The sequence below is a fragment of the Chinchilla lanigera genome, unplaced genomic scaffold (genome assembly GCF_000276665.1).
Source record: "Chinchilla lanigera isolate Chin_1 unplaced genomic scaffold, ChiLan1.0 scaffold00009, whole genome shotgun sequence".
Taxonomy (NCBI): Eukaryota; Metazoa; Chordata; class Mammalia; order Rodentia; family Chinchillidae; genus Chinchilla; species Chinchilla lanigera.
The window spans coordinates 10,721,194-10,743,857 of record NW_004955410.1 but is presented as its reverse complement, the minus strand read 5'-3'; the positions used below and the strand labels follow the sequence as shown (position 1 = coordinate 10,743,857).

Sequence of the window (22,664 nt, the reverse complement as noted above, 5' to 3'; positions counted from 1 at the left end):
TAGTTGAGAAGGGGAATAGAAGGTAGTTTACGGGGGTGGTGGGTTAGGTAAAACATTGAGCTACATTCCCAGCCCCTCCCTTTTTTGAGGCAGGGTCTCTCTGAATTGCCTAGGCTGGGGTAGAATGCCTAGTCTTCCTGCCTTATCCTCAGAATACTAGGATTATAGCATGTGCCACCATGTGCAGCTCATTTAGCTACTTAAATCTTCTTAAACCTACGGTGATACTAGTTCATGTATTTAATCTTAAAAGGCCCTGACAGAAGCAGGGTGTGGTGGCACATGCCCGTAATCCCAGGCAGGAGGACCACTGAGTTCAAGGCCAGTCTGCACTGCATAGTGAGACCCTGTCTCAAAAAAAAAAGAAAAGCCCTGACGTCTCTGTCTAGGTTGCTGATGCCCTACTGGTGCTCTTACTATGTGGATGTCTGTTGTGCCTGTGCACACTGAGAGCTCCAAGTCTGTTGCAGGACCTGGGCTCTCACTGACGTGCACTTGCAGAAATTGTGACCCTCGTGCCAGGCTGCAGGGATGCTGCATTGGAGAAGGAACGGAGGCTGGCCGTTAAGAAAGTCTGTGCAAGTGTATTCATTTCAGAGTTCTTGTGCTAAGCTGTGAAGATTCTTTAAGGCAGAGCCAAATTTTATTGAGATTTTACAACCAAAGAGGAAAAAGTAGTTTATGTTGGTAATGGCTTGGCATGACACTCGGTCGGTAAAAATTGGCTCTGCCATTGCGGTGATTCAGCCTGTTCTCTAAACCTTACACTCTATTCCCCTTCCTTCAGCTGGGCAGATACACACTAGTCTGTTAGTTATTTTAATTAGTAAAATGATTTAATGTGATAAAAATACTGAAATAAAATTCAGGTTATAATAACACTTTTTACTTCTAGGTCTTTAAACAAAAGCAGATAAATTTTCAACAGTGACTCTTACTCAACCTCTTCATATTTTTAAACTCATAAGATTTGATGTAACATTGTATAGAAATTTATTTTTCAACTAGGAGGTGATTTGAGCATAAAAAAGATTACAAAACACGGTTTTTATTTATTTTTCATTTTTTTGCAGCTGCTGTTGCTTTGACCCAGGTTTCTATAGGGTTACTGTGAAAGCTAGAAAGGATCATCTTTGGTACCTCATATGTAAATGAAGTTGTCTTGCGAAGTCATTGACTAGTACTGAATATATCACATTCACATAGTAGCAGTAGGTTGAGCCTTCTAACCCAAAAATCCAAAGTTTGCTCCAAAAGTCAAAACTTTTGAGCCATAGGCATGACATCATGAAGGGAAAATTTCACACCCGCCTTCATGTGACAGTTTGTAGCCAAAAGAGAGATCCACTAATACTACTATGTAAGGTTACTTTCAAGCTGTGTGTATAAAGTGTGTTTCATTTGTGAAAATCAGTGAATTTTGTGTTTGTACGTGGATCCTAGCCCCAAGATATCTCATAAGTATATGTAAGTATTCTCAAATCTCCAAAGTTTCTCTGGTCCCAGGCGTCTCACAAAGGATGCAAACACATAACCTGTCTGAACCTACTGGCTTTCATTTTATTCTTCTACATGGATTATGGCCCACAGGCAACTGCTTGTCCCTTCTGAGTCAAAGGCTATTCCCCAAGACCAACATAAAGGCCTTAAAGTATAGTTTTTCTGGTTTTGAAATAACTTCAGCCTCTTTGGTTGTGATTTATGGTCTGCTCTTATGTTTTCCAACTAAAGTACTTTTCTTTACCTAGGTTACTCACTATAAACAATATCCACCCAACACAAGCAAAGTTTATTCGTACTTTGAATGCCGTGAAAAGAAGACGGAAAACTCCAAAGTAAGGAAGGTGAAATACGAGGAAACAGTATTTTATGGGTTGCAGTACATTCTTAATAAATACTTAAAAGGTATACTTTTCCTAGTACATTTAAAATTCTGCTTTTGTGTAACTTCATATTTTTTCCCTATATTTTCATACTCTGTTATTTGAGGTAATTTTTGAGTAGTCTGACTTTGATGTCTCATTACTTTAACTCAGTGATGGTGAACCTTTTAGAGCTTTCAGCGATGCAGACAACCTGCTGCGGCACACATGCCATAGGTTCTCCACCACTGGTTTACTTTGGAGTTCCTTCGTAAATACTTTTAATCTGTTAATCTGAACATGTTAAACCTTAGAATTTAGTGTGCATATTTGGTATTCTAAGTATGAGAAAGGTTTTCTGAAACTGTTAAGTTTTGGAGTAAAATTAGAAAAGTCAGTAGTACTCAGAGGCTAACCTAATTAGCTAATATATTTTAGTGATCAATTTAAACTTAAGGATTTGTTTTTTACCTAGAAATTCATTTTGAATTATGATAGAATTATAACTAGCATAGTTTTATACTGATCCATTTTACAAGAAAACCCAATGATTTCTGTGTTTTTTTAATTTGAAAGGCCATTTTTAGTCCATTTCATAATGGTGTTTTTACAAGAGAAAGAACAGTTCCCAAGGATCTCTTTTTTTTTTTTTTCGGTGATACTAGGGATTGAACTTGGGCCCTTGTGCATGCTGGGCAAGCACTCTACCACTCAGCTACATCCCCAGCCCATCCCAGAGATCTTATACATCTTGGAAGTTTTGAAGTAAAATTAATTTCAGAGTGAGTGTGGACCAAGTTTAATTTCATGGAAATGGGAACTTTTCCCTAGTCTATCTGTTTTAAAATCAGATAGTTACACTGTACGGTTGAAACCCTTGCCTAGATATCAGAAGATCTACTTTGTGGCAGGACTGTCCAAGGTAGTTTTAAATGAGTTTACTAGTCACCTTGTATAGTTTGCAAAGACTGATGATACATTTTATTTATTTTTTTATTTGGGATCAAATCCAGAGCCTCACGCATAGTAGGCAAGTGCTCTATCCCTCAACTACATACTTAGCCCTTGATGGAATATTTTAATTCAGCTATACAGCTTAAGAACTTGGTAAAATACATGTGGTTAACATAACTAAAACATGAAGATTACCCACTCTAGAGCAGCATTATTGTAGATGGTTCTGGGCTTAAACTCATTTATTTCTTGCAGCCATCCTATAAGCAGGTACTTTCCCATTATGTTTATTTTACAGATTAAAAAATTACATAAAATTGTATAGGGGGCAAAAATTTAGTAATTGTAAAAATTACAGGCTTACCAACCCTAAAGATCACATCCTTTATGGGTAAAATGGAAAGTTTCACCTGGAAAATATATGAAGTTTTTGAATCCTGTCTAACATCTGAATGTATACTTTATTGATTTAAAAAAAAAATGCAAGTAATGCTTTTTGTTTTATGTTACCTGCTTTTAAAATAAGTTAACATGCTTCAAGTGAGTGATTGGAAGTATAAATGCCTTTTCTGACTCTGTTAGCTGAGTCATTTAACCTCCCATTATTTAATCCATAGAATGAATAAAATAGCTAAAGACTTTAAATTTATGACAGTTCAGCAATTCAAAGACTCTCTGTAGAACTTGAACCGGACATGTGTATCCTTTTAGGTAAGGTTGTGACCAAAGAGAAAATCCAGGAAGCCAAAGAGGTGTACAGAGAACACTTCCAGGACGATGTCTTTAATGAAAAAGGATGGAACTACATTCTTGAGGTAAAAAGTAGTTTCCTGTTTTGATATGTTTTAGTTCAGTTTCTTGCAAAGGCAGTTGAATAGAGATTGGTCTCTACTTATGGTCTGAATGTAATGGCTTTTTTAGACATTCTTGTAAAAAGCTATAGAATTAACATTTGGGGTTTTTTTTCCCTCCTAAGTCTAAATCATGACCATATAGAACCTGTAGAACATCTAAGTAACTTGTTAGATAAAATAACTTGAATAACATTTTTCAGGAAAGTAACTTAATCCATTCTTGAAAATCCACCGAGGAACATGTAATTATTAGTGAAAGACCACTAATAATTTTTAAAAGGCCATGGTTGTTTGACAGTTTCAAAATGTATTTCTGTTTCCTTAACTGAAACTAGGTGCTGTGAGTCTATAACTATGAAATAATTGTGGAAAAGTTCACTCACTGAATAATTAAAATGGTTTGGTACAGAACCGTGAACTTAATTTTTATTTTTTATTTTTTATTTTATTATAATATTCATATCTAGTACATTTGAATCTTCTGCTTAAACTTCTGAGCATTCAAAGAGATGAGGGCTGCATCGTAATGCTGAATGTCCTTTGCTGGTTTCAGTAATACAAATGGAATCTGCTGACTTCTCAATATTAAGTGTTAATTTATATCTTGCAAATGCACATCTTACATCATATAATACATGCATGTATTAAAATAACGAGTTCTAGAGCTGAGTGTGGCGGCATATGCCTATAATCCCAGCACTCAGGAGGCTGAGGCAGAAGGATCGCTGTGAGTTCAAGGCCAACCTGGGCTATATAGTGAGGTGAAGGGCAGCCTGAATTTATAGAGTGAGACCTTATCTCAAAAAAACAAGAAAAAAAATTAAAATACTGCGTTTTCCTCTTTGTTCATGGGTCTTTGAAAGAGTCAGGTAGACACATCATGCTGTGTAGTTAGCTACAGATTTTAGCTGAAGGCAAGGTGGGGAAGATTCAGTTAAATGCATACGAACATACCATGCAGCAAGATAGCCCTCAGCCTAAGTGTGGAGGGAACCTGTTACTTTAATAAGAAGTTACTGAAATCAGATTTGGGTGTTGATTGCCAAGGTTCTGTGATTGGCCTGTCTCATGGTTGCAGTCTACTACAAGAATAGACATCACTCACTGAGAGTCTCCTGCAAGGATTTGCCTCTTTTTTTTCTTTTGTTCTGTTACAGCAATCCCTTATTTTATCCATCTTTGGCAAGTGTTGAATAACAGTAGTGTTCTTGGAATGTTTTTAGAATACAGTACAATGAAATAAAACTTCCTTATTTTGTGAAAGGTCAGGGAAAAACTATTTCTGATCTGTTTGGAATTATCTCTGTCTTCTCTGGTCGGTATCCTTAGGAGAAACACTTGACAGCATTAAATTTAAAAATCAGCGTCAGTGCCTAAATTTTTAATAATTGTAATTAATTTTAGGAAGCTAGGGATATTCTGATTAGATTATTATTGCTAACCATATAACATCGACAACTGCAGTTTCCATAACAGCTTCTCTTAGGGGTAAATAATTTTAAACAGCAGGGCGTACCCTGTGTCAAATGAGTGAATTCATTGTTGTTTCCTACCAGAAATACGATGGGCATCTCCCTATAGAAGTAAAGGCCGTTCCTGAGGGCTCCGTCATTCCCAGAGGAAACGTTCTCTTCACAGTGGAAAACACAGACCCAGAGTGCTACTGGCTTACAAATTGGATCGAGGTGAGTAATTGTTGCTGTCGTTGCTTTTCTTAATAATAATTGATGGTAAAGACCATTTAAACTAGGGTTCTAGTTGAGAATCTGCTACTAATAAAACTGCAATCTCCTGCAATTTACTTAGCTTTTCCACCCCTCTGTTTCCTCATCTATAAAATGACAGTTGGACAGTTGAATCATTAAGGTTCTTTCCAGTGAAATCTAATGTTCTGTGATTTTATAAATCAAATTACTACTTTTAAAACTCAGCTCCCTTTTTATTTTTGTTCTAAATTATATTATCTTAGAGCAAAATTAGGAAAATAGCACAGGTATATTTTTAGTAACTTAAAAGACATTTTATGGCTATTCTGTTCCATTTAGACTAGAAGAACATTGTTCCAGCTTTTAATAACTACTTCATTCTCTGATCAGTTTCGATCCTGATATTTTTCAGCTTCTCATCTAAATACAAACAAGATTGACTATTCATTATTGTTTAATTTCTAAATATAGAAGAAAGGCATATTCTGAGCTGTTGGTTTGCGTTACAAGGCGGTTTTCATTTTGTATATCTTAAATAACCACGGGCTTTTCAAGCAGTCCCTTACGTTGTGGTAACAGTCTATTCACCTTCTCAGCGATGTGGTGTGGAGTCTGTCTGTAAGAGGAATACCCTAGCAAAAGCCTAGAAATACCTTTCTGAGGAGTGTTTACTTAGTTGTTCCAACCAACTCTTCAATTAACCGACCAAAACAATTTATGTTGTAGACTACTACATTTAAGTTTGACTTCCAAAAAAAACTGAAAAAATTGGAAAAGTAACAGGTCCAAGAATATGTTTGAAGTACGTGTTACTAAATTACAGGAAATGTAAACATTATTACACACTTGTTAGGCCATCAGCTATTAACAGGCCAATTATGGGCTCAGGAAAAATGGACAGATAATTATAACACTTTAAAATCATCTATACTGTATACTAAAACTTTAGCAGAACTCAGTTAAAAAAATACATATATATGTATATATAATTAGTTTTGTACTGGCAACTATTTGATTTTGAAGGAATAACATTGCAAAAACACAAGCATAGAAGAGCTTCGCTGTTATTTTGATGGTACCGGGGACTGAACCAAAGGCCTTACACTTGCTAAACCTGCTTTTCCCTCCCCTGCCTTAGAGTCCTTAACCACATCTCTAGAGTGGCCTTTTACCTTAAAATCCCAAAGATCCTAAACAGGAGGAAAATAAATTAGTGGAAGATAAACTTACTTTCTTTTTATTTGTCAGACAAGATTTCATCAGTAAGGACTGTTGCTTAATTGGGGTATCCTAAAGCAAATACTAGTAAGTCTGTTACCATTCCAGCTTGCTTCTTGTCTAAAAGAAACACTGGCCGGGGCTGGGGATTTAGCTCAGCGGCAAAGCACCTGCCTGGCAAGCGCAAGGTCCTGAGTTCGGTTCCCGGTACCGGAGAAAAACAAACAAAAAAAAAGAAACACTGGCCTTAAGAAATTTCTGTGTTTTAATAATTATTACTATTTTTGGTATATTTTACTAAGAAACCATAAAGTAAACAGTGTATCAGATGTCTTACACTGGTAGTTTAATTCTCAAACATAAATCCAATATGGGACAAATTTTGTTTAAAAAATGTCTTTGCGCCCTTGCTTTTAGTTGCTTATAACCTAAAACAATTTATACTGGGCTGGGGATTTAGCTCAGCGGCAAAAGCGCCTGCCTGGCAAGTGCAAGGTCGTGAGTTCGGTTCCCGGTACCGGAGAAAAAACAAAAAAAAAAAAAAAAAAACAATTTATACTGACTTTACCATATATATATATATATGTTTTTAAAAAATCATTTCAGTCCCAAGTAGGTATTTTTTATCCAGCACACAAGAATTTACGGTCTAGTACTATTCCTTGTTGTAATTTCTAGTCAATCCTATCTTTAAAAAAATATTATTCTGAGTGCACAGCTGTAGAATAATCATCTTCCTAATCACTCTTCCTGTTTCATGGGATGTTTTTGTGGGGGTAGAAGAAATTCACCCTATTTTTATTAATTCCCAACCTTAAGGTTACACCTTGTATTTAAAATCTGTTACCAGCTCTGACACATTTGTTTGCAAACTTGAAGCTATTCCTAATTTAAAACACTTTAAATAATAGCACTAAGTAGTATTTCTTTCAATTCTCCTTCCATTTGTACTCGAAGTTATTAATAACATTTCACTGACTGTTATTCACCCAATAGAAGGACACTGAACTTTAAAACACACTAAAATTACTGAGTTGCTTTATTGTCAGTATTAGTGTTAGAGGACACTTTAGTCCTCCCATCATATTTCAAAACAAGAGAGCCTAGCAGTTCTGCCAAAAGGAAAGGAAAAAAGATGACTTAAAAATGGTTCCACTGGTGAAATGTCATTTGACGGATGAGGAAGCTGAGTCCTGAGAGGTGAGCAGACAAGCGAACAGTATAGGTGCAGCCCTTCTTCAGTACCATACCAGTTCTCATTCTGTGAAACCCTCATTCTGCACAGTGGCATTACAACAGTTCTGAAAAGAAATTTACAGGTTCACTTACCTCAGTCTTAGTTTTCAGCTAAGCTTTTACCTTGTGTGGCAAATTGCTGTTTCAGAAAAGTTTCCAACAAGGCCTACTTCATCAGACCTTGGATTAACCCAGACTAACTTGCCTTTCTTTCCCTTGCTTACACCTACAGTGATCTTTTTAAAAGGGGAGTGATTTTGTTAAGAGTGTAATTTAAGCTGATTTTGTTGGACTATGGAAGGAAATGTGATGTGAAGGATCACTGTGTCTGATAGTTATTTCTCTCCTTCCCTGGCATTTTTCGAGGGGTAAGGTCAATCTTCTACCTTTATAACTCAACTAGAGTTTTCACATTGTTTTATATCTTAATGATACTCCTACATAATACTGATATCTGAGTTGAATGAAAATGTGAGAATTGATTGAATTAAATTCAACACGTGCATGTTGAGTATATAAACAGTGTACAAAAAATCGCTAGGCAAAGAAATTAACATAAAATTTGTCTTAACTAAGAGCCCCCAGGGTCAGGTGGTAATTCATTCTTAACTTACATCTAACGCCATACAGAATTTATGCTGCGTTGGTACCAGAAAAATAGGTAATGCTATCCAAGGAATTATGAAACAGGAAATAACTTTTAATAAGAGAGATACAGAGCTAAGGCATAGCACAGTGTGTTTAGAATGACATATAATTCACTGAGCGCTGCACTGTAAAGTGTTATAGGAGACAGAATTGAGGTGGTGAGCTCAGCAAGCTTACAGAAAGCCTCAGTTCTGTTTGAATTAGGCTTTCCTCCTCATGAGCAGGAAATGGCCATTCAGGGCTTTTTAAACATGATGCAGCATGAATAACACAGTGGTGTCAAGTAGAAATATAAAGAGTAAGTCACAGAAGCCAAAGATTAGGAGGAGAATTGTGGTCACTGGCAGAGGGATCAAAAAAGAATTTCAGGAGAATGATCAGTATACAGGTAATTGAGTTACGAGTTTCATCAGCTTCGTGTGACAAACTACCCCAAAATTTAATAGCCTGACACTACTGTTGTTTCTCGTGAGTCTGTTGCCCACTAGTCTGCTTGGACTTCTCCATCTCTGTTTGGCCTTGGGGTCAGCCAGGGCTGGGCAGCCTAAAATGGCTCACTCCCATGTAGAGGACTTCAGCTCAGATAGCAGCAACTGTCAGGCCTCACTCACCGGACAACGCTTCTTCCCAGCGTGTTAGCTCTAAGAAAATAACAGTGGAACCTTCAAAACCTTGAAACTGAGGCTTTGAAGTCACACAGCGTGATTTCAGCCACATCATTTTGGTCAAACACAAATCACAGAGATAGCCCTGAATCGAGGGTGAAAAAGTAGACTCCAGCCATATTTAACCAGTAACAGGAGTCTAATGCTATGGTATTTTTCTTTTTAGCTAACCAGATTGGTGAGCCTAAGGTTAAATAATCTTTTTATTTGTTTTTACTTGTTTTATTTACTGATCACTTACCTGGTATTTAGCAGAAGCTTATTTTGTAAAATTTAAGAAATTAAGTATCTTTTTGGTATAGCTCAGACGTTGTCATTTCAGCTAACATTTAGATTGTTAGCTATTCTAAAATAGCTTTGAACCTGCTTCTAATCACATAAGGTTTATAAAATAATGATCCTAGAGTGGAGAAGTAAATTCCCAAGCCAAAATAATTAAGGTGATTGCTGTGATTGAACATTAGACTTTCATTGGAGTTTCCCGGCAGCCGAGAAAAAAAGAAAAAAATCAAGTAGATAAAGCAGGGATGGGGAAAATACAAACCTAGCATTTCTTCCACCTCATTTGAGAACTTGTAGCCATTGGCATTACAAAATGAGACAGTCACTTTGTAGTTGTGTGACATAGGCAGAAATGTTTCGTGTGGCTTTCTTGTAATAAAACTTCAGTTAAGAACAAAGATAGGGGCTGGGGATTTAGCTCAGCAGCACAGCGCCTGCCTGGCAAGCGCAAGGTCATGAGTTTGATTCCCAGTACCAGAAAAAAAAACAAAAAAAGACAGAAAATAAATAAATAAAAACAAGGATAAAGCATAAGTCACTAACTAGAATTCTTTCATGCCAAGAATGACGTATCTTAAGTATGTGATTTTGAAGTAGTCATACTAGATCCAGGACTACCTAGAGGAGGAAATGAGTAACTTCTTTAAGCCAGTACTGTTGAAGATGTGGCTCATAATCCAGTGCAGTTGTGTGACCTGTTTGGTCCACATTAAGGGAAGAAATCGAGAATAAGCTTTTAGACACTTGGCAATTTGACATTGCCGCCACATCCAAGTGTAATTGAACTTTATAAAATTATCAATCCATGGAAGATTAAAAATTCTTTTAAAAGTTGATCCTTTACTAGTTTTTTCAAAACATTATTTGCCTTTTTGAAGCTTTAAATAGAAACATGGTAATTTGAAGTTCTCCACTAACAGTGGTTTGGCATGTCATCTTCTTTGTTACTGCTTTAAGAGCTAAGCTGTGTGCGGTATCCAAAATGCACAAGTCATACATCCTGCTATTCAGTGGAAACGTCTGATAGATATTTTCGATAGTGTGGAAGTACAAGATATCTCCCCAGGGAAAGCTAGGATTTTTCCCCAGAAAGAGCCCCGTATTTTATGTGTTAATTTTTGTGGTTGATTTTGTTACTACAGACTATTCTTGTTCAATCCTGGTATCCAATCACAGTGGCCACAAATTCTAGAGAGCAGAAGAAAATATTGGCCAAATACTTGTTGGAAACGTCTGGTAACTTAGATGGCCTGGAATACAAGTTACACGATTTTGGCTACAGAGGAGTCTCTTCCCAAGAGGTAAGACACTGAAATGAACCTTGTTGGATAAAGTGTGGATTGTTAGAGTAGTGCTATATGTTTTTCAAGATGTTACTGGGATTAATTTTGGTTCTAGGTAGGCCAATTTTGAAATTCCAGAGATGCAGTCAATAAATACATACTGAGAACTTACTGTGTATCACCCAGTGTTCCAGGTATACTTTATTGTATGTCCCAGTACTTTAGACACTAGTGGAGGGATGGAAGGAGAGAGAGAAAAATGGGCACAATATACTTATCAGATGTTAAATAATGCCGGAGAGTAGGGAAGGCAAGGAAAGAGAAGAGAGTAGAAACAGGGTGGGGTACATGTGCCACTGCAGGCTGCTTGTTACCATTGAAAGCTCTAAAGATACGTCATTACTGTCTGCAGGCAATGATTCTCTCAGCGGCTATGCTAAATACTTTCAATATGGGTTTTTCATTTTCTTTTTTGAACTTTGACTTACGTTAATTTTCAGACTGCTGGCATAGGGGCATCTGCTCATTTGGTTAACTTCAAAGGAACAGATACAGTAGCAGGAATTGCTCTGATTAAAAAATACTATGGCACAAAAGATCCTGTTCCGGGCTATTCTGTTCCAGCAGCAGAACACAGGTAAAATTCTATGCTTTTATCTTGTGTCAAACAAATATTTTGATGAAAGAGGAGTGTAGGAGTGTGTTCAGGGAATAAAATAAGCATGAAAAAAGATTTTGTAGAGAACATAGAATATGGTTAATGAGAGCCTTCATACTCGTTTTGACCTTGAGTGTTAACTGTGTGCACATCATGCTAGCTTATTCTTAATCAAGCATTTTCAAATGGGAGCAAGCCCTGAAGTTCTTAAGCAAAGAAGTTACTTTCCAGAGATATATTTTAATGTTTTGATGGCAGGAGAGCCAATGAACTAAATAAAGAAAAAACTGAAGCTAGGAAATTTACAGCAATTCTGAGGTGATGATATCTAGAGCCAAATGTCGAAATGAATGGGAAAAAAGTAGATAAATATGAGCAATGGCTTAGGAGATAAAATTGCTAAAAACTTGATCTTAGTTGGAGTTTGGTAGAGAGTAGATTGAGCTAATATTTATGAGCACTGCTGTATTGGTAGGGCCTGGTTGAACATTATTACATAAAAGGTTCAAGATTAATGGATAGAAAAAAACTAAGGGCATTGTTAACACATAAGCTTTGAGATTATTTTTATTTTTGACTTATGTTTATACACCTTCTAAGAATTTAGTGTTAACCATATACTAGGCTTTTCAATTATAATTTGGTTTCTAAGCCATAGCATCAGTACACCTTAAACCTGAGGATAAAGATGGTCTCATCTTCAGGGCTTTGTGTTCAAATGAAAAGGACACTGTGTAGCACAGGATGAAAATTCATTTTCTATTTATGGTCTTATACTATGTATTATGTTTGAATATTAATATATAAGAATGCTTTAGATATTCTTAAATAGAAATATCTTTTAAACGGCAACAGTTAGTAAAAAAAACCATTAGACTGAAAGTTGAGAAATGTGAGTGACCTTACAGCTGACATCATGGGTGGCCTTGAGCAAGTCCTTTATCTCCCTGCCCTTCAGTTCCTCCATCCAGCCAAATAAAAGAAGGAGGGAAAAGTTAAAGCAGTCATTTAATTTGGTGTGTGAAATTAGGGGAATAGCATGTGTTGAATTCATTAATCAAGCAGAATAGTCATTTATGATGTCCACATTAAAATACTTTTAAGAATAAGTGCTGTAGGATTTTGTGGAAGAGGCCATGGGACATGTCTGTGGCCTCCTCCCTAACAAAGTAGCTCTGGAGCCCAGAAGAAAAACCTGAGCCACCATACAAATACTGGAGACTCTCACTACGGGGGGATTTTTCACACAGGAAAGGGTTACGGGGGAGACAAGCGCCCCAGTGAGAGCAGCGAGCACTAGTAACGTGTGACAGGTTAGAGGGTGGAGACCGCACCGAGCGGGGAAGATGGAAAAGGAACCTAGCAGTGGAAAGGGCGTTGGAATGTGGACAGTGTCACTGACAGCAGGAAAGAAAGCTTTGGGAAAGTTCACATACCATTGGGGAAAGCAAGGAAGATGAGAACTAAACATTGATGGCTGTTTGCTAGAAATACACACCAGTAGCAGAATAAAGAGGACAGTAGCAACTCTGAATTTGAAGAAGGGGGCTTCTCTTTGTGTATATCTTACTTTTCCTTTTGGCCTGCAGGTGCTTACATGAAGCCAAAAACTGGCATCAAAGCCATTGGCAGCCTGTATAGTTTCTCTCTCTTTTTTGAGACAGAGTCTTGCCGTGTAGCTCAGGCTGGGCCCAAACTCATAGCGATCCTCCTGCCTCAGCCTCCCAAGTGCTGGGATTACAGGCATGCACCGGCGTGCACCACCATGCCTGGTGTATGTAGTTTCTACCAAGAGTATTTACTATCAGATGAGTTTGAGGTAAATAGACCTTTTCTGGGTTTCAGACAAGGGCAGTCTCTGGGTCACTATATCTTCAGAGTCCTGAAGTGTACCTGCTCACCTGCTATCAGTCACCATATGAGAAAAGTTTACTGCAGTCCTTTAGGAAAAAAGTTTGTATGAAATAGCGGATTCCAACTTAAATTAGTATAGTTTTTCAGGTAGTTTTGATATAAACTTACATTTACATGGGCTTTATAATGAATGGGCTGTCATTCCTTATTTAACTGAGAACAGGGAAAAGGCCAAAACTATAAAATTAGTGGGAAGAAAAGTTGATTGGCCTAAAGAAGTAGTTACAATTTTCATTCTTAAATTTTATAAGACTTTTTAAATTATTTATGTTATGTATTAATTAAACAACAAATATTTAAAATTACTCATTTGATACTAAAGTATTCAGTAAAAAAAGCCATTATTGAGGACTTTTGAAAAGTGATAGTAGCCATTCTTGCCTAATACTCTAGCCTGTTTATAAACTGTCATACTCTAGTCCTCATCTTAATTATGTTTTCTCAAAGTAGACATTAAAATTCCTGTTCCTTGGGTGTGTATGAATAGTAATTTGTAAGTGAAATGACTGCCTATTTCTGGCTATTTAAAGATATAACAGGCAAAGAATTAGTTGACTATATACATGAGTGGTATAGTATAAACAGTTGCTGTAAGTAATTGTCTTTAAGTGTAAGATTTTATAAGCTAAAAAAGCAAAATGATGCCGTGGTATCGCTGGTGTCTGGTTTCCAACACTCGCAGAAGGGAGCCCAGCACCTGCAGTGCCTAACAGAGTGAGGGAGTCCGTATTCTAACATCCTGGCACAAGCTGTGGAAGGCGTTCAGAGCTACAGAAGCAGAGTAAAGTCATCGTTAAAATTTTAATTGGTCAAGTGCTGGTTTGGCCGAAACAAGCCATTTTCCTTGTGATGTGCACCCATTAAACTAAATCACTCACCTTCTCTGTGACGCGGGTGATGTAGCATAGGGAACATAAGATGTGGTTAACAGTGCTTCAGCAATAGATAACATACCTGCTTAAGTAAATCTGCGTTTTTACTTTGTTTTCTAGCACGATAACAGCGTGGGGGAAAGACCATGAAAAAGATGCTTTTGAACATATAGTGAAACAGTTCTCATCAGTGCCTGTGTCTGTGGTCAGTGACAGCTATGACATTTACAATGCGTGTGAGAAAATATGGGGTGAGGATCTGAGGCATTTAATATTGTCGAGAAGTACAGAGGCACCGCTGGTAATCAGACCCGATTCGGGAAATCCTCTTGATACTGTATTAAAGGTAAATTTTAATGTGTAACTTGATTGTTAAAATGCCTGTAGACCAAGTATATTGATAATACTCTTAATTTAATTTATACACATTCCACGCCAGTACTTTCTAGACTAATCTCCTTATTTTTTTAGAAATACCTCCCAGAAAGAATAATAAATTTGCCCAAGTTCACACAATAATAGCACAGAAAGGATACAAAAAGTCATAGAACATTTATAAACTTGTCAGATAATCAGATCTACTGAATGTAGGTCTTTCCTCCACACCTTCAAAATTAATAGCATTACCATTTTAATAAATTCTGCGGGTTGAGTCACCAAGTTTGTTGTGGTTTGTCTGTTTTCTTTAATCACAAGTTATTGTTATACCTTCGAAGTTGTTAGTACAGAAAATATATGTTTGGGGTTATATGAAGTAAGTAATTTAAAAAATGCTTTTCAAGTAGTGGTTCTTTAGAAGTGCTGGTGATTCTTAATATAGCTATCAGTGTTCGCAGTTTTTTTGTGTTGTGAACTTGATTTGCCTTCTTCAAAAAGCAGTAATCAGAGGATTGATATTTACTATTACAGAAATACTGTGTGAGGTGCTCTTCATTAAGATATGTCCTCAAATCTCATCCAAAAAAAATTTCTGTAACAAATACAAAATTGGCTGTTATAAAAGAAAAAACAGAGGCTCAGAGAGGTTAAAGTGACTTGATCAAGTTCACACAAGTGCCATAAAGAGGCTAAGTATCCAGTGCAGGTCTTTTGACTGTAGCCATCATACTTTACCGCTGTTTCACAGCTAAAATTACCTTTCAGAAAGGTGAGAGAGGTACAAAGCCTTTCTGATATCAAACAGTAAGCTAATTTGAAGCTCTTATCATAGCCTGAAATAGTTGGTTTTAACAAACTACATAAGCTTAACATTTTTTATTATCTAAAAAACATACTACTAAATACAGGAACAAACTTAAGTCACTTACAGAATTTTCTCATTGCTGGAATCTTATAATCAGTTTACTTTGGGAACGAAATTGATTCTTGGGAAATCTGACAATTTTCCATGAAATTTTAGAAGTATTTTAAGTATTTCAACTGCTATGAAACTTTCATTAGTGAATGAACAAGCAGGCTGGTTTGCGTATTATGCAGTTTGGCTTAACAGAGGAAAGGAGAACTTGAGCAACTATGTGACTATATATGTTTCATTTCTAGCTTTGTCAGTTTCCTTGATGTTTTTGATTTAAGTGGGCTGAGTTTTTATTTGAATTGGGCATAAGCAGAATAAATGCAAGTCAAAAGTACAGTCATGACTTTAAATTTTAAAATGTTTAATTTAACATTAAGGATTTTTTCACTCTTTGTAATTTCAAATATGCAAAGGGAGAAACTTGTTTTAAGTCAGTTTATGGTATAAATTGACTTACTATAAATAGTCTGCCTGTCTCTGGTTAAAGGGATTGAAACCAAACTTTTCATAGCCTTAAACATAATAATGTGTAATTTTTAAGTAATTAAATAACTGAATTTTTATATTTACATGATTGTTTGACAAAGTAAAACTTCTTAGTTTTTGGAAAGCTTTTACATTTTTTTCTCAGTTTCAGTTATTTGTGTTGCATGTATGCTCTCTATTACAGGTTTTAGATATTTTAGGTAAGAAGTTTCCTGTTACTGAGAACTCGAAAGGCTACAAATTGCTGCCACCTTATCTTAGAGTTATTCAAGGGGATGGAGTAGATATTAATACCTTACAAGAGGTATGTGTTTTATTAAATTAGTTAAGCTCTTTTTACTAATTTGATAAACAATACATTAAGTACAGTTGTGGGACTTATTTTAAGTGTTTGTTGTAGTACATTTAGAAGTAAGAAGCTGGATGTGGTGGCACACACCTGTAATCTCTGCACATGGCAGGCTGAGGCAGGAGGATCAGTGAGAGTTCAAGGCCAGCCTGCACTTCATAGTGAGACACCATCTCAAAAAGACAATAGTTTTAGCCAAAGTGTGCTTGCCCCTCATTCAGTACCTTGGATAATGATTCTAAAGATGTCTCACTAATGTCTCATTGAACCATAATGTCAGTCAAGAAATATTCCTGTAATATAAAATAAAAAGTTCGGACTGCTAACGTAGATCCAGATTAAAATTTGGTTATGTTAATGGGTGCTTTTTCAGAAATTATAAAAGGGTTTGTCACCTCTTTTAAATTAAGCATTGACTGTCATCAGTAATATTGTAAGATTCAGCCGAATATATTATACTATCTTAACTTTTGCTTGTTTTGTTTTAAAATAAGCTTTTTAAGAGCTATAGTTTCATTTTAACTAATACTTTAAATATTCCATAAAATTAAGAATAACATAATGTGGATGCTATCGTAAACCTCTGACATTTTGATGTATCCCAATCTATGTGATAAAGAGCTGTATGACACAGTTCATTAGAGGATTTTCTATTTGAAAGAGATTAGTATGGTTAAAATCAGTACCCAGATTATAAATTTTCCATAAGTTGATTTGAAAATGAGAGCTATGATGTATCACAAACTATTTCTGTGGTGATGTGCTTTTGTGGAATTCCAAAGAGAGATTCTGGAATGGACCTGTGTTGTGATAACGGAAGTGAGATTTCTTCACCAGCTCTCCCAGACTGCCTTAGCTTCTCTAAGACACTGGGTATTGGGACATTAGGAACTTTCATATGAAAAAGGAAGAACTGGAAGTCTGTAGTAAGGAAGTGGAGATCCTTTTTTTCTTTTCATTTGCTTTTCTTTTGGAAGTACCAGGGCCTTTGCACTGAGCTACATGTCTTGCCCTTTTTCATTTTTGTTTTGAGACAGGGTCTCACAAGTTCCCCAGCTTGAGCCAAAACTTAGTCTTCTTCCCTCAGCTTTCTGGAGTGCTGGGGTTACAGACGTGCACCACCGTGCCCTACAAAAGATGAAGCATCTTGAGTAAAGAAATCTCTCAGCCAGCACATTTGATTGCTATTGCCCTCTTCACTCAGCTGAACTGACAGTTAACTTGCCTTGCTACCTTAAGAACCATTGCCCACACCGCCATTTGAGACACCCTGGCAGGGACTCCCACACATGCTTCCCCTCCCTGGAAGAACAGGCAGAGTTTTGTACCCATCAGCAGCCCCATTCCCACTACCGTGCCCACCTTCCTTGGGTCGGGCAGTCAGGTACTTAAACCTCTAAACAGCAAAGATCTTTGGCTTACTCTTCTTTCTGCCCCGATCCCTTGACTTTAGAGTAAAGTTTGAGAATGTATGCATACTTTTAAAGTTGGGAATCAGCGTAAAAGTTTGACTTACTGCTTCACCACATAAACAGAATGAATCCTGAGACACACTCTTTAGCATTGATGGACCCGTAAGTAGAACAGTCAGAACTGCATAGTTTGATGTTAATGCAAAGGCACTCATGGGATATCTGAAGAATATCTTGAAGAAACAAGGTCTATAGATTTAACTCAGAGGCTAGAACTTGATTTCTTCATATTGGAGGTCAGTAAACATGTATTTTTAGAAGCAGAAGCAGTCACGTAGCAGTTTTGCTTTGTACATATGCTAAATTAGATGCCTGGATTTTCCCAGAGTGAAAAATCTGATTTATTTGAAGCAACTGCACTCTCAGTTTGACTGTCAGCCTCATTCTTAGGCTTTGCTATTCACGAAGTCTCCCTAGTGACATCCCTCAAGGTGTACCGTGGAACCCCATTCTCGGTTTCTGTGTTCCATTGTGTACCAAAATGAGCCTGTTCGTTTAGGAAAGGAGGCCAAAATCCTTTCCGTATTAGACAAAATTTAAAGTGTCTGTGTTTCTGATAGGATTCAGTCTCTGTGGGTGTCACTGGAACATCTCCATTGGAATAGTTCGTTAATGACATTAAAGTAGCATTCAATTCTCAGAGTTAGCAAGGGGAAGACTGCTTTAAATTCCAAAATATTTTCAATGTTTTTCTTCCCAGGCTTAATCGTATCTTAATATTTTATGCATCAGTCAATAGTTTTTTCTTTCTTCTAGCTATCCTACATTATTTTCCTGGAACCCTTTTTTCTATATTTCTTGGAAATTTCCACTAAGCATCACAACTTTGGTCCAGAGACTTAGTAGAAGACATTGGTTTTGTGTGTGTGTGTGTGTGTGTGTGTGTGTGTGTATCACCATAGAACATTTTGCAAAAGCACTTGAACATTGTAACACAATTCACATGAATGGTTGTTTCAAGAAAAATTAAATTCTAATGGCATAATATGGCTCCTCAATTAGATATTTTGGGAATAAAATATAAAAATAGTACCTAAGAGTGATATTTTGTCAGTTCATGTCTAATCACATTCCCTTCTGTTTGTGTAAATGTTGTTGAATGATAATTTTTCCCTACTTAGAATTACCCATTAACAGAAAAATTCACTTTAGCTCCAAGCTGCCTTTCTGTAACTTTTAGTGAAGAAATTTGGCCGGAAATACAGCAACATATTAAGTGATATTGTTGTCATTCCCTCATTATGGTGCTTCTGAAGCATATCTAAAATCAGGTGACAGGTCTGAAGCTATTTTCTCTCACATTTACTCAAACCGTTTTATTCTCCATCTGTTTCCCTTTCTTCGCCTCCTTTTTTCTACTTTACTTTTTGCAATTTTTTCCCATATTGAAATTCATTTTGTTCATTCATCTCAGTAAAAAATAAGTCTATATTCAGATGCCTTGGGTTCAGGCACAATAGTAAGACTTGAGACTAGATTTGTGTACAACCTAAATTTTAGGAATTACTTTAAAATAAATTGAATATGTTTCCATATTGATTCTTCTACTTGAAGATAAATTTTTATTCAAGAAGGAATTAGAATTTTAAAATGAGGTTGGATTATTTAGTGTATATATGTCTCTTGAAAGAATTATACTAAACAGCAGAACCTTGTATCATACAAATCTCTGTAGCTGGCTAGATAATCATTCTCCCAAAAATATCCAATGATAAATCTCCTAGAGCATCTGCCCATAATCTTGTTCATGACCCTGGAACACCAGACAGAGTAAAATGACTCTACCAATATCACAACTGTTTATGTAGGAAAAAAGATCGTATTTTCTTTTGCCACTAATAATCATTGACTCCCATGCCCATTCCTAGTGGTGTGCAGTATGACCTGAAACATGGTATGTGCTGTATTATTACGTACAGGTGAATAGACTCATTCCTAGAGTCCAGTGATTGGTCCCAATGCATTTGGTGCCGGCATCTGGGCAATAACTTAAGGAGGTGGATCAGAGAAGTTGACTCAAGTTACCTTAGATATTTATAGGCAAGTTCCTCACTCCACAAACCCAACCATAATGACAGCAACAACACAAATTCACGAAATATGTATGAAATCCCCTGCTTCCACATATGTCCATCTTCAAATGCCTTTTTGGGGAGCAAATAGGTCTTTAAAAAGAATATATGAAATATAATGCTGTAGACCTTACACATCTCATTATTGACTGTTAACAAAATATCTCTAGGATGCTTCACTCATTAATGTTTTCCTTTGAAATTAACCTCTGTCCTCTTCCAGATTACTTAGGTATTGTTTGTTTTGTTTTAATCCTCTAGATAGTAGAAGGCATGAAACAAAAAAGGTGGAGCATTGAAAATGTTTCTTTCGGTTCTGGTGGAGCTTTGCTACAGAAGTTAACCAGAGATCTCCTGAATTGTTCCTTCAAGTGTAGCTATGTTGTCACCAATGGCCTTGGGGTACGTCCTTCAACTTTTGCTCCTCTTGTAGCTCCTTCTTTCTGTGTGTAGGTAGAGTACACCTACTAAATGCAGCAGTCAGAAGGTAACATGGTCCTAGACTATTAGTGTGTTTTCAGGTACTTGTGACCTTGACTTGGAAGCATGGAAAGAAAGATGTTAAGTAATAACATGATGAAGGGGGAAAAAAGAGACTTTGAAAACAGAAAAAGCAATAAATTGAAAGATTATTTCAGAGATAGTTCATGTCAGTCATTTGTCACTGCTTCACATTTGAGTAGGAACGTCAGCTAACCTGGCTATCCTGTGTCAAAGATAAGCAAGTATATAATCACTTTGAGGAAAGTGGAATGTGAATTCTGAGTGTGATAGCAAAGTCATGTTTAGTAGCATAGTGCAGCTGGGCAGCTGAACAACCATCCCCCTGTTCTTTATAGTGCCCCCCTCAACCCCAATACTGGGAATCAAACCTGGGCTGGGCTTGAACTTGAAGCCTTTCTGCCTCAGTTTCCCAGGGTGCTATGATTATAGTGTGCACCACAGCACCAGTTCTTCCTTAGCCACTTGAGGGTGTGGAGTCTGTAAGCAGTGAGTAGGGGAGGCTGAGAACTCTGCAGAAGACTTGAATTAGTTCTCTCTCTATTCTGCATCTCATTCCACTGTCATTGCTGGCAGTTTCCGTTACGTTTTCTCTCCTACCTTATGATCCTGAAACATTCTGTTCTCTTCAGGTTCTCTAAAGTCTTTTCCTCCACAGTACTTAGATAACAGTAAAAAATAAACAAACGGAAAAGTTATGAAATGGGAAAGCCTCTACCTTAGTACTATTCTCCTTCTCTCTTTTGTTTTTTTGCAATAGCATGTGTGTAGTACACTTAGTATCCATTTAGAAACATTTTATAATACAGTAAAGGTCACATGTTAAAATTTTCAAAGATGTCTTACAAGTGGACTATTAAGTGTGGTAAGAAAGGATACCTAGTATTTGAGCTCTTTGCGTACTCTTTTTCCTAATAGGTAACTGTTCTTCAAAACAGGCTAAAGAGTTAGGTTTCCAAAAGCCAGGCATAGGTTTGTTCCCTTATACCTGTAAAGAACCTTAAAAGTTATATATATATATACATGCATATGCGTATATGTACATATACCTATATATGTGTGTGTATTTATATGTAAATATACATAAATGTATGTATATACTTTTTTGCAAGTGAGTGGTGAATATTTCTTGATTAATATTCTTTTTCTTTGTCTTTCTTAATCTGGATTTCAGATTAATGTCTTCAAGGACCCAGTTGCTGATCCTAACAAAAGGTCTAAAAAGGGCAGATTATCATTACATAGGACACCAGCAGGGAATTTTGTCACACTTGAGGAAGGAAAAGGAGACCTTGAGGAATATGGTCAGGTATGTATCGGTACTGATTGTTTTTTGTGATAGTTGATTGGCTCTCTAAATTAATAATGAGGTATTTATATTGTATTTTTAAATTGCTTTCAGAAAAATGTTATGACATGGAAGTAATTTCATAAAAGTACTGAATTCAAATAGTTTTCTTTAGTCTCATTAGATTTTTGTTTTCTCTGGTAGTTGTGGCTGGCCTTGAACTCACTGTGTAGTGTAGGCCGGCCTCAAACTCACAGCAGTTCTCCTGCCTCACCCTCCAAGTGCTAGGATTACAGTGTGCATGTGAAATTACAAACTTCTTGGTTTGTAAGCCACATGATTGGAAAACTCATTTTTATAGGGAAACTACTCATAGTCATATTCTCAGAAAAGTTTATACTAGACCAATACATGAATATCTTACTATTGTAATTTTTTCTATTATGCCAGATTTACTGCTTACAGCAAGTTGCTTTCAGTATATTTTTAAGTTTTTGAGCCAAAATTAATGAAATAATTTTTATCTTTAATGGAAATAAATTTGTAAATCAGACTTTCAAAGTTGGATCCTTTTACATGACAATTCTGAGAGTAGATTTTACTTAACCACGGCAGCTACCAAAACTTTGCTGAATTAGGTTCTCAGACATGCTAGTCACTAGAGACCCAGTAAAAGTAAAAACGTGAGAATGTGAATGATGCAGTAGAACATCTGAGACAGCAATCTTTGTATAATCATGCAGGCATTTTGATTAAAGAATAGCAACCAGGGCCCTCCAGCGGTGCAGTCGGTTAGTGCGTGGTACTTATAGAAGAATAGGAACCAGCATTCCCTGATAGGTTACATTTAAATTTATGGGGGGAAAAATGCAACAATTAATTTAAAGCCATTCAGTGACAGAGATACTAGATAATGTAAGTACCTTCAGACTAGAGGGAACATTGAAATTATTTCTGTAGGGGCTGGGGATTTAGCTCAGTGGCAAAGCGCCTGCCTGGCAAGTGCAAGGTCATGAGTTCGGTTCCCGGTACCGGAGAAAAACCAAAAAA

The 22,664-nt window shown here is 36.6% G+C and overlaps 1 protein-coding gene across 1 annotated transcript in view; it reads left to right on the top strand.

Annotated features, from left to right (window-relative positions):
- Window positions 1-1,748: 1,748 nt before the first annotated feature.
- Window positions 1,749-22,664, top strand: part of Nampt (nicotinamide phosphoribosyltransferase) — a gene marked incomplete at its 5' end in the record, with an annotated part of 24,446 nt that continues 3,530 nt past the window's right edge. Inside the window, 9 exon segments of the mRNA XM_013510535.1 lie at window positions 1,749-1,905; window positions 3,528-3,631; window positions 5,227-5,355; window positions 10,568-10,726; window positions 11,209-11,345; window positions 14,273-14,498; window positions 16,117-16,236; window positions 20,087-20,227; window positions 21,501-21,635. Coding sequence (XP_013365989.1) covers window positions 1,749-1,905; window positions 3,528-3,631; window positions 5,227-5,355; window positions 10,568-10,726; window positions 11,209-11,345; window positions 14,273-14,498; window positions 16,117-16,236; window positions 20,087-20,227; window positions 21,501-21,635 — 1,308 coding nt within the window.